Genomic DNA, 12,806 nt, shown 5'->3' with positions numbered 1-12,806 from the left:
TTTAAAAATAGCACTATAATTCTCCCTGAAATATGTGAAAAATTTTGGAAAAAGTAAGGAAATTGATAACTGATTAGAAAAATCCAAAGTCATTTGAAAAACAATGAAGATTCTCATTTCGTACATCAAACAATTTTGCTTTGTCTCACTGATAAACATAGATTTATATAGCACAAGACTTCAGGATCAAGAATAGTTAAAAAAGATTTTAGATATAGTGAAAAAATTAAAATGATATAATTATCATAACTATATAAATATATGATGCATAGCTAATTTATGTATATCAGAGAGACTTTAGTGACCCTTTGACGACATATCTAGTTAAACCCCTCATTTTGCAGAGCAGGATATTGAGGCCCAGAGTTTCATCTAAGACTAGACACTCAGTGGCAGAGCCAAACTTGCTGATCCCAGGATCGGCTCACTTTCCACCAATATCTCTATAGAAGATGTAGCTTTATATCAGTATGACAATATTTGTGTCATTTCATCATTCCCTTTTCATGTTTATTTTCCAATATAATAAAACCTATTAATTTATATAGCTTTGCATTCTTTTCCAAATGGTATTCAGAAAGTGAATGCATTCCTGTTTACGTGTCTTCACAGATCTTGAACTCTTTCTAGCTTATGTTTCCTACCCAGAGAGAAAAAGAAGATTATTTTCCAGAGACAAGAAGAGGAAACAACTAAATAAACTGTCTATATAGTTAAGGACTATACTCCAAACTTCAGACACAGTTAGCTGTTATATAATTCTAAAATAGAATTCCTTTTTTTTTTTTTCATTCAACTCTAAAAGAGAGAACAAAAGTCCTAGAGCTAGGTTCTGAAGCATTCCATTAAATTCATGTTCTTTTATCTACTCAGGCTTTCAGCCAACATCTGTAGAGCAAAAGCAGGATCTCTTCTAGAGAATTGATTCTGTGCCATATTATTTGTAAAGCTCAAGCCATGTCAATTTGAAATATTTTATTTTAAATTAAATTTGAAACATAATACAGAACTTTAAGGTATATATTTAGCTAGAGAAGACATCCAATTTGTATCATAATAAAATATCAATTCTTACACATTCTAAGTTGATGAAAGCTTATAGAAATAAAAAAATATGTTTTTAGTTCAAGCTTTGTCAACACGATTCAAATAAGTTTGCTGAGAACTTTAATGTGGATGACACAATAATAGAATCAAAATGTCACTGTTTCATAATATGCAGAAATTACCTAGTGACAATTTTGTTTTCTATTGCACACATTTATTATTCTATAGAAAGCAAATACTGTTGAGGGTATACCTGAGAAAGGTGGGAATAATTGGGAATCTATTTTAAATAAAAATAATATTGATGACTTGCACTTGAGTCACTTCACTCAGGTCTTTATTTCAAATTTGGATTAAAATAGTAATTGCACTCTTATAGATAAATAAGCAAATGACTTGTAGTAGTGTGACTTTTATATTTAATTTAACAAGTTGTTTTCCCTTCTAGTGTTCCCTGAAGTGTTTCAAACATAATAATTTACTAATATTTGGACTAGAATGAGAAAAACATGTAATTTAGATATTGTTTTTACTCAAGACAGACTTATAAAATACGTTGTTTTCAGTATCTATTTGGCACTTATCTGATAGCAGTATAAGTAATATCATGTTGGTCTTCATTAAAATCCCTGGCTTCTTTCGTTTCTCCTGTAGAAACACCCTATTGCCTTTTCTGTTCCTCTTCCTGGTTGTAGAATAGGGGTAGCAAACTCATGAGTAACAATTTGATGCCAGTTTACAGACCTGTTTAACCACACAGATATTTAAATATAAAATTTGTGCCCAACATATAAAAACCATGAATTTTCACATTATATCTCAATTTTTGTTGATTCTTTAGAAAATCAGAAGATCTGGCAATGCTGGAACTTTATCTCTTCTTGATAACTGTAAGCTAGACCTGATTTTTTTTTTCTATAGTGTAAGAATTGTTATTCAGTTTGTCACAACCCACATACTTCCTTTGTCTTTTCCATCCTGACACTCAGCCAGATTCGTTTATTTCTGACCACTAGATTTTAGCCATTCTTTTTATTATTCTACCTTTTAGAAGGAGAATGAGGTATAAACATATGGTAATTGATTTAGACAGTCTGAGAACTGGAGAAGACTATACATCATCTAATCAAAGGACTCAATATCTCTATTATAAATGCCTGAAAGCATTTTACATGAGTAAAAATGTTCCATTTTAATCTAGAAACTTGATAATTTTGACATTGATTCTCACACTTACATAATTGGAAAAATATGATTTCTTTAACTACTTAACCTAAAAACCAAGATGATATGAGTAAAATAACTTATCTGAGAAAATAAAATTCTATTGTCATTTCCTTTAGTCATAACTAAATATTTAAAAATAAAAATAATTTTTGGTAAGTTTTTATACAGAAAACAAGTAAATTTTAATATTTGATAATACATGATTAAAATATTATAACAAATATATATACATGTTTTATATATGTGCATATGTGTGAATTCCAGTTAATGTGCACCCAATTCTGTATCTCATTCCAGAACTCTTAATGCATTATTTTAGTGAACTAATTGATCTAATTGTTAATACATAGTAAGATTTATTTCCAAATAGAAAAAAAAATGACATATATATGCAAAGTAGTTCAGATTTTCAGAAAAAAAAAGCTATTTCATCTGCAATGTTTTATGTTAACTCAGTTATCTATTTTATAGGTGTTTTAAACTAAGAAACTGAAATATTTTTTTCTTCTTCATTCCATAATGAAAGGCATCTCATCAGAAGAAGGAATTAGAGCCAAATAATTTACAATAGTACTTGAGATCATACATAGTTCATCATTACTCTATTTCCTAGCAGTTTTTTTTTTTAAAAAATATGTCTTTATTGATTTCAGAGAGGAAGGGAGAAGGAGAGATAGAAACATCAATGATGAGAGAGAATCATTGATTGGTTGCCTCCTGCACACCCCCCACTGGAGAATGAGCCGACAACCCAGGCATGTGCCCTTGGCCAGAATCGAACCTGGGACCCCTCAGTCTGCAGGCCAACACTCCATCCACTGAACCAAGCTGGCTAGGGCTTTTTTTAAAAAAAATATATTTTATTGATTTTTTTTTTTTTTTTTTTTTTACAGAGAGGAAGGGAGAGGGATAGAGTTAGAAACATCAATGAGAGAGAAACATCAATCAGCTGCCTCCTGCACACTCCCTACTGGGGATGTGCCCACAACCAAGGTACATGCCCTTGACTGGAATCGAACCTGGGACCCTTGAGTCCGCAGGCCGATTCTCTATCTACTGAGCCAAACCAGTTAGGGCTATTTCCTAGCAGTTTTAATCTTCTATTTGAAGAGAATGATTTTGTCATCTAAAAGCTCTTATATTCATCCTCAAGGTTGAACACAGTTCCATCCTAACCACTGCATCTAAAATATTTCACCCCTCTTACATGAAAATGACTTGCCCAGTGCCACAGGATTATTAAATACTAGAGGCCCAGTTGGTACACGACATTCGTGCACTGGGGGCAGGGGATCCCTCAGCCCCACCAGCACCCGCTCGTAGTCCGGGACCCCTTGGGGGATGTCTGCCTTCTGCAGGGAGTGGGCCTAAGCCGGCAGTCGGACATCCCCCGTACGGATCCTTAGCGCTGCATTGGAAGCGGGAGCCCCGCTGTGTTCACCAGCCATGAGCCCGGCTTCTGGCTGAGCTGTGCTCCCTGACCACCAGGTGGCAGCTCCTGTGTTGAGTATCTGCCCCCTAGTGGTCAGTGCGCATCATAGTGACCAGTCGTTCTGCCATTTGGTCGATTTGCATCTTATATAGGATTACAGATGGTGAATCTGCACCATTTGTTTTCATTAATTTTTTGTGGGGGCAAAAGAAACAATAGGAAAATAGGCAAATGCAACTTTTTTTAATATATATTTTATTGATTTTTTACAGAGAGGAAGGGAGGGGGATAGAAAGTTAGAAACATTGATGAGAGAGAAACATTGATCAGCTGCCTCCTGCATACTGTGCCCGCAACCAAGGTACATGCCCTTGACTGGAATTGAGCCTGGGACCCTTGAGTCCATAGGCCGACACTCTATCCATTGAGCCAAACTGGTCAGGGCCAAATGCAACATTTGATTTAGAAGAGCAAAAAAAGATAAGATATCTAGATGAACATTTAAAAACTAGTAAAAGGTAGCTGTTGGTGCTCACAGGACTCATATGCCCCATTTATTTTATTTTGTCTGTGAAAAGACTGGCAAAATGTGTGTGTGTTTGTGTGTGTGTGTGTGAGAGAGAGAGAGAGAGAGAGAGAGAGAGAGAGAGAGAGAGAGAGAGAGAATGTTGTGCTGGAAGAATCACTTGGAATAATTGTTGAATTCTATCCTCTGTTATTTATAGTTCTTCACTCATAACATAAAGGAAATTATTTCTGTCACTCATTGGATTGGAGACAATTAGGACTTTGAGTTTGGGGTGAGTAGTATATAAAAGAAATGTAAAATAGGCTATCTTCTAGGATTTGAGAATTACCCTTTAGACAGAATTTGGGGGTAGAAAGGGTGCATAAAACTAAGGTATAAACTGGCTTATTATTTTGCTTGCTGTGTTTTCACCATATTTTGAGAAAGAGTGTGGTATGGAAAATAAGACTGCAGGAATCTATCTATCTATCCATCTATCTATCATCTACCTACCTACCTACCTACCTATCATCTATCTATCTTTTTCTTTCTTTCTTTTTTTTTGTAAGCCAATTCAACACTGGTTCCCCAAGCACCTTTTACACTTATGATGACTCTGGTTTTGCAAGTGGAAAGTAGAGCTAATAATCTGAATGGTCTCTTATTTCCCTCAAGTATTGTGAGATGTGTGTGTGTGTGTGTGTGTGTGTGTATGTGTGTGTGTGTGTGTGATTTAGCATTAATGAGAAAACTCCCTAGACTTCCTTTAGAGCTCCTATGAATAGTCAATAGTGATCATAACTGTCATGGGAATATTACTACCCGGAAATTAGATAGCATTTCTCCAAAGTACTCCATTTTAATGTCAGCATGGAATAGTAGCATTTTTTCTGATAGATTTTATTCTTTTCCAAGTAACAGTATTATTTCTACCAACTGTAAGTAAACACAGAATCTGGAGATGATAAAATACTTTTCTAATTATATATAGTTCAAGTTGATTGTTTTAAATTATTTTTCAGTTTGAAAATATAATTATCTCCCTCAATGAAATGGAATAACTTTGATTTGACAGGTTGAAGAAGTCAACATGGGATTTAACATTTGCCATAGAAAAATAAAAGTTTTTAAATTCCAGGTTACACTTAGTAAGGAGGACCATATATTAAACTGGGGGAGAAAAGCATGTTAACCTTCTTTTGTACAGTAGATTTTAGAAGCGTTTTTACTTCTCTGTGTTTTCTTTTAGCAGTTAATACAACACACCTAATGATTAGAATTATACCCAAGAAAGTTATAAAATAAAGTATTGGGCCCTCAGTCATATTTTACATTTTGGTAATTTAATTATTGATTCTGAAATTAATGTAATGCCAACTAAAATGACATGGCAAATTAATTGCACTACTAAGATTCCACTTAATGTTTAGGACATTTACCTTGGAGAGAGATTTTTTTTTAATTCCAAGTTTCACAGCTTATCAACGTTAGGACTTTGGTCCAGTTCTTTATTCTCATCGTGCTTTAGTGTTCTGAATTGTAAAACAAAGTTAAGAGTTTCTACTTCACAGGGTTGCTGAGAGAATCATTTGAGTTGTATGTAAACCATATAGATCAGTGCCTGGTACATTTTAAGTGAAAGAGCTTAATGCCATATGCCATATGGAAAGCAAGACCCTGGCCACCTGTATTTCTGACCGACTGGCTGTAAATCAAAGGTTTGCACAACCTCTTTCTGGAGTTCGGTGATTTGCTAGAACAAGTCACATAACTCAGGACAGCAATTTATTTACTATTACTGGCTTATTATAAGGATTGTAACTCAGAAGCTGCCAAAGGGAAGAGATACATATGGCAAAGATGTGTTGGGGGAAGAGGGATAAGGGAGATGGCTACGAGTTTTCAGCACCTTGGTGTGTATACTAACTGGGAAGCTCTGTGGATCTCCTTGTACAAGAGTTTTTATAACCAAGTTTCCAGTCCCCTCCCCTTTCTGGGGGCAGGGGTGGGGCTGAAAGTTCTCACCCACTTACTGGTTGGCCTTTCTTATCACCAGCCCCAGGCCTGAGGTATCTAGGGGCCCCACCTGTGTCACCCCCTCAATATAAACTCCAGGGTAATGGAAAGTGACCTTTGATGAATAGCAAAGACACTGCTATCACTCGGGGTCTACCAAGGGCCTTAGGGTCTCTGTGCCAGGAAGTAGTGACGAAGACCAAAAGGACCATTTGTTAATAGGTCTGAACTTGTGAGTTTCTTTAGAATTTGTGATTGAGAACTTCGTGTGCAAGTTGAAAAGTTAGTATGACTGGGATGCAAAGTTCAATAGCTATACATATAAGAATATAAATTGGAAGATTTCCATTTCTTCCTTGTTTTATAGCTTTTAAAAAATTAATGCAACCAGGGTGGGTCAATTTCATCAAGAGTGACAACTTGAGAATGAGGAAAAAATATTAAATGTAAAACAAATACTTTTTAAGCATTTGGAAATTCAAAACTATCAAATTAAAATACATCACGCAATAATTCCTGGCAGCAATTATGTCTTAATGTCGCCATTAGATGCCAAATTACAGGTGTTTTCACAAATAAGGACTTTTTTTCTGCGTGTGAGATAGATAACCATAAGGTGTCTGTATTTAATATCTAAGTGAGGTTTTAAGAAATGCTAAATCCTACTCTCTTTTCATTCCCCACAAACTAACAATTGCTCCTTTTGTCATTATATGATTTCATGTTTTATTTTATTCTACTTTTCTGTCACTTTTTACTTCTATTTCTATTAAAAATATACCTCATTGTTATATGCATATATTTTAATTGCATTTTATAGTAATCTTATTTGTTATTGTGTTTATACTCATTTGATTAAGAGAATTTCCTAAACTTCAATTTTCTTCAATAACGTCATCTAGGATTCACCTTAAATCAAACATCAGCTGTGTGCCAGGTACTCTGTAGATCTGGGGTGCAAATTTGTATTAAATAGACTTAGTTCTCGCCTTCACCTGGATGATTATATCAGTATAACAAGTGCTGTGATTGGGGAGGAAAGGACAGTGTGGGATAGTCACTTCTAAAAGAAATAAAAATGGGAGCTTGATTAAAAGAAGAAGACCTGCTGGAGAAATTGATATTCTAGTTAATTTAGGAGTAGGGGGACTGTTTAAGGCAAAGAAAATGACATGTGTCAAGACAGACGACTTTTTGCAAATGTTTCACTGTTTAATTTTAGCTAACACTCATGTAACTCTTCCTATGTGCCAGCCTTTTTACAAGTTGTTTTCATACTATGTAAACAACCCTGTAAGCTAGTTCTGCTATTACTTTCATTTTTCACGTGAGGAAACTGACAGAGGAACTAGTGATGCAACTTGCCAAGTTTATACAACCAGTGAAAAGCAAAGCCCGAGTCCAAGACAAGCAGCTTGAGTCTGTACTCTTCCATAGTGCCTTTCACAATGGAAATGCATCAAAGTAAAAATTTAATTAGTTACACTAGGCATTCATTTTGGAGCCCAATAAAACCAGTAAAATTATTTTGGAGACCAGCTCACAGTAGCTGAAATCATAAAAATCACCAAAAAGCCAGAGTGCCATTTATAATGAATCATAGTCCACAACAGACTAGGAACTCACTTCACTTCAACAAAGATTTATTGTCTCTCTCTCTCTCTACATGCATCGTTCCCTGCTAGGACCCACGGACATAAACAACAATTAGTTTAAGCTCGGAGGTTCTCAATTTTGTCTGTGAGGTGATGCACCAACCAATAAGAATGCAACAATCTATACTAATAAAAGGGTGATATGCTAATTAGATCGGACATCTTTCGGACATCCTTTTGGACGTCCTTCTGGACAAAGCCACGGTGGCAGAGGCTGAGGCAGAGGTGGTTAGGGGCTATCAAGCCAGCAGGGAGAGCAGTTAGGAATGACCAGGCTGGCAGGAAAGCAGTTAGGTGGTGATCGGGCTGGTAGAGGAGCAGTTAGGGGGCGATCAGGCTGGCAGGCAGAGGCAGTTAGGGGCAATCAGGGCGGCAGGCAGGCGAGTGGTTAGGAGTCAGCAGTCCCGGTTTGTGAGGGGGATGTCCTAGGAATCAGGCCTAAACTGGCAGTCAGACATCCCTCGAGGGGTCCGGGATTGGAGAGGGTGCAGGCCGGGCTGAGGGACCCCCCACCCCGTGCACGAATTTTGTGCACCAGGCCTCTAGTGTGCTAAAAAGGGAAAAGTTGCTTTCATCAGTGTAAATCATGAAATATTTCATTAAAATAGGCATTTGGAGCCCTGAAGAGTGAATTGGATTTCCCTAATGGAAGATTATAGAGTAGCAGGATAAATGAATCTTGTTTAATATATAAAGGATGAACAAAAGCATTACATTAGATAAATACATAACCGAGTAAGAACAGAAATAATTACTAAAGAGTTTGGCTAGTGTAAGATTCCAAAAAAGCCTTGAAGGATGCACAAGGAACCTTATTCTTTCAAAAGTAGAGAATCCTTAGAGTTTTGTGAGCAAGAAGTGGCAAGATCAGAGTTGAACTGTCATAAAATTAGTCTTATATTGGGTAACTGGAGCCTATAATAATGTTTTAGAGGCTAATTTGTTAAAGTGTGTTCAAATTAACAATGGTCTGAAGCAGGCCAATAAAAACAAGAAGATAAAGAAACAGAAAGATGTGGATGTTAGCTAAGCATATACTGAATTTATAGAATGCTGCAATAGGTTTTAATGCTCTAACCTACACTAACTGAAAGAGAGAGGCACACTTCAAAAATAAGAACAATTCCTTCACTTCATTGATGGAAATAGCAAATCTTTATTTATACTATTATAGTTGCTGTGGTCCAAAGCATGCTTGAAAATGAAATATCTATGATACCAAAATATCTTCAATAATGAAACATCTGTGATACTGAAATATCCTCAATATGTTTTAAGCATTGGGAAGGCTTCCCTCAGGCGTATGTCCCAGATATACAGTATTACATTTTAGGTCTAATTGCAAAAACTGTGGTGCCCTGACAGAGTCCCCAGAGAAAAAACTAATCCGTGGGGAGTTAAATTTTTATTTTAAAGGATAAAACTGTGGACTGATTTTATTAAAGTCCTTTCTCTAAGTATAAATGAATAGAACACATTTAATTTCTCCAGTTATGAAGTCTCTGTTATTGATATTCAGTATGTATTTAGACAAAGTTAAATAGTGTGATGTTCAAATAAAACTAGATTCTGTTGAGAATTCAGAGATGAATTCTAAGTCTTTTCCAGAATCAATATTTTAAACAAAGTTATGATTCCAGTTTCTGAGACCATACTCCAATACAGTTCACTTTCATGTATAGATTACTGTCATGTCTCAATTCATATGTCACCCATCTATCAAAAAAAAAAACAAAAAACACACACACACACAAACACACACACACTGTAAAATGTTAGATCAAGAGTCAGATGAGGCGGATTTAAAAAAATAAAATTATTTCTTTGGGGCTCCTTCAGAGATAATCAGGTCAAACTATTTAGGAATATGTCGTCTGGCAAAGAACTGGACTTGAACTCCAAGGAAAGGTTAAAGTAGTGGAGCAGAAGTAGTGGAGAATGAAGGAAAAATGAATATGATAACACAGGATGGGGAAGAGATGATTTACTAGAGAAGAGTTGTATAAGACTTTTTATCTCTATCTTCTTTAATTGTACTTTAGAAAACTGAGTTTTACTCAAAGAACACTATATCACTAGCTAGAAACATTGTGGTAATTCTATATGTTGAAGCATTTCAGAGCTTAAGGACACAAGTCATTTATTATGTCCATTTTCTGTTCACCTTATGACTTTCCTTTCCCTATTATAGATCTATCACTGTCTATACCCTTTATATTTCAACCTTTTCTTTATTACTCTAAAGTAGAATTCAGGCAAAAAAAAACAAAAAACTTTAAGTAAATGAAAAGATGTATCGAAGCATCGGGGCAGTAATTGGGAGGAGTCAAGGGAAATGGATCAGAGGAATGTACGCCTATTTTTAAAAATTTCTAATCTGTGTTTGGGAAAAAGCACAAGGGGGTGGACATCAGGCCTAAAGATGATTGTGCTCTGAGCGGGAGAGAGACAGTGCTGGGAGAGTCCCTGGTTCACAGCTCCCAGACCTCACAGGCTCCCTTGTTTCCTGGGATGAGAAGGCAGAGCAGGGCTATAGGGTGAGTGTGAGCGCATACACTGCTCTTCCTACCTGCAGGATATTCACAGTTCATAGGTAATGATTTGTGTTTGGGGCACAGACTCTGCATCAGAATTCATTGGCATTTCATAGTAAGTCAACTGGCACTGCTTTTTCTTTTCCTGACTGTAATCATTTAGCTAATGAAAATCCCTCTCGGTCTCAGGCTTGCTAGGAACATTTCATAGAAAGTTGGGCCTTGGAGAAAACTGAACTCTTCCCTTGCTCAATTAGGGAGTAGTATTAAGTGAGGAAGGTCTTTACCTCTGACTGGAATGGATACCTGTGGACTAAGGATCTCCCACACCCCATGCAAACTGCTGATCCTCCCCTTAGAGTTCTGGAGCTCTCCACTTAGCTTTTCAACAGGCAAACTGCGGGTTTAATCATGAAACACGGCCCTAGATGTCTCTGGTGTCCCACAAGTGAGAAAATCTAGGGCACAATCTAGGTTTTTGGCCTGAAAGAAGTTTTGTTTTTGGGTTTTTTTTTTGTTTTTTTTTTGGCAAAGATGTGTTTCATCTAACAAAAATTTTTTTATTCCATTACAAGCAGCTTTCAGTTAGGTTTTCAGAAAGGCATTTATTGCTTTTTGAGGTCTTGGGGGCGAGGGGGAAGTGGAGCTTTCTGCTTGCAAAAGATGTAGCAGGGAGTTGTTCTCTCTGGGGAATGCCCTGGAAAGCTGCTTGCCTGGCCCAAGCAAGGGACTCTGAACGGCTGAGGGAAACACTCCTCATGCCAGCCCCTGTGAACGTACCATCCGTCAGCTCATTCGGGTTTTGCACAGGGGTTGGTTTGTGCAGGCCACAGTTGGTAATGAACTTGAGAAGTAAAAACTCACCCCTGGAGGAAGCAAGGACTCACCTAGGAGAAGTAATCCACTTTCCAGTGAATGGAAGTAGACTCATGTTTTGTTGTTACAATCACACATTTGCTCTAATTGGTGAGATGTCCCAGAACTGCAAATTCAATGTTTTATTTTTACTTCAGTTTATGCATCTACATATTCTTAGGTACATGGATGTAGATATAGATTTCAGTTTGAAACTTGAATCACTTAACCAGTGTCCACCAAGTGTACACGGTGCTGATGCTGCAGATGGCATCTGGGAAAAGTGCTACCATGGGCCCGGGAAATCTGTGCTCTTACAAGGCACTTTGCAGTGTCCTAATAGAAGCACAGAAACTGCTGCCGTGGATGTCACTGCTATTTAGGGAGTGACAGAGGTACATCTTGGACTTCTTAGAGTGGCCTGCAGCCACACGTGCAGCTTGTCTCTGAAGCCAAGGAGGTCTGATTAAATTCAGCCCACCCACTGTGAGAAAGCTCTCTGGCATCCCAGCTGCCATTCAGAATGTGAAATCCAGGATATGACCTGTCAAGATGAGCCACTTCAGCATATTGTGGCAATGCAGCTGTCACTGAGATCCATCAGCCTCCAGAGGAAGGCATTCAAACTGTTTCCATGGTGGGGTGAATACAAATACACAGCGCCCAGTCACATTTGAATGTGATTTCTTTTCAGCAGGATGGTCTACACTAAATATGCACATTAGTGGAAGTGATCCCATACCTCTTCTCATCTTTGATTGCTGAGCATTTTCTGGCAGCAAACTGGTTCAATATTTCTCTTGATCTGTAGTTGAGAGGGGCATGGAATATTTGGATGCCATACAAATTTACAATATGCATTTTCCCCCTTCTCTTTCTTCAATAAAAACAAAATTGCTATAGATCCCCAAAGGTATTTCAGTGGAAGCCAGACAGCTCCACAATCCAGGTTTAAAAGATGGATTTCATTTTCATTCCTCGATACTGAACTTATTCTAGACAACATTTTTATCTATGCCACTAACACCAAAACTTATACTAGAATTTGAAAATTTCTAACTTGTGACATGAATGTCAAGAGAAGATCGGTGAATAAGATTAGTGGTTATATAAGCATTTTCCTAATGGGGAATTAACATGTATGACCTCTCAGCTGTGTCCACATAGGTGGCAGTAAATCAATTTTAGAGTAAATTTATTTTTAAGTTCCTATTAAACGTTTCTGAAAAATAGGAAACATGTTTGAATTTGGTACATTCTTGATAAAACTGGCGGAAATATGTCTCATAACAAAAATGCCTCATCATAGGCAGAGTTTTGTCAGGAATTATACCAATCTGCATTGTCAACCAACTGACTTCCTTTTAATAGCATAAAGGAAATGAGAGAAACTTTGATTCAGCTAACATTAGAGTTTTAAAAAGTCTTGCTATCCCCAATATTTTTTTATTTTAAAGCAATATTATCAACTATATATTCTGAGATTTAGATAATTATTATATACCTATGAGATATTTGTTTGTATATATATA

General features: G+C 36.7%; 1 protein-coding gene across 2 annotated transcripts in view; it reads left to right on the top strand.

Annotated features, from left to right (window-relative positions):
• Window positions 1-12,806, top strand: part of ST8SIA4 (ST8 alpha-N-acetyl-neuraminide alpha-2,8-sialyltransferase 4) — an 89,036-nt gene that overhangs the window by 54,871 nt on the left and 21,359 nt on the right. Inside the window, exon 5 of one of the 2 annotated variants that reach the window (XM_070412387.1) lies at window positions 1,889-1,937. The exons of the other annotated variant lie outside the window; for it this stretch is intronic. Within the exon in view, the coding sequence (XP_070268488.1) occupies window positions 1,889-1,937 (49 nt within the window). The remainder of the gene's footprint in view (window positions 1-1,888; window positions 1,938-12,806) is intronic. 2 annotated transcript variants of the gene reach the window in all.

Source organism: Myotis yumanensis, unplaced genomic scaffold (genome assembly GCF_028538775.1).
Source record: "Myotis yumanensis isolate MYYU_CA2020_CCGP unplaced genomic scaffold, mMyoYum1.0.hap1 SCAF_4, whole genome shotgun sequence".
NCBI lineage: Eukaryota > Metazoa > Chordata > Mammalia > Chiroptera > Vespertilionidae > Myotis > Myotis yumanensis.
This window is presented reverse-complemented; position numbering and strand designations above follow the sequence as displayed.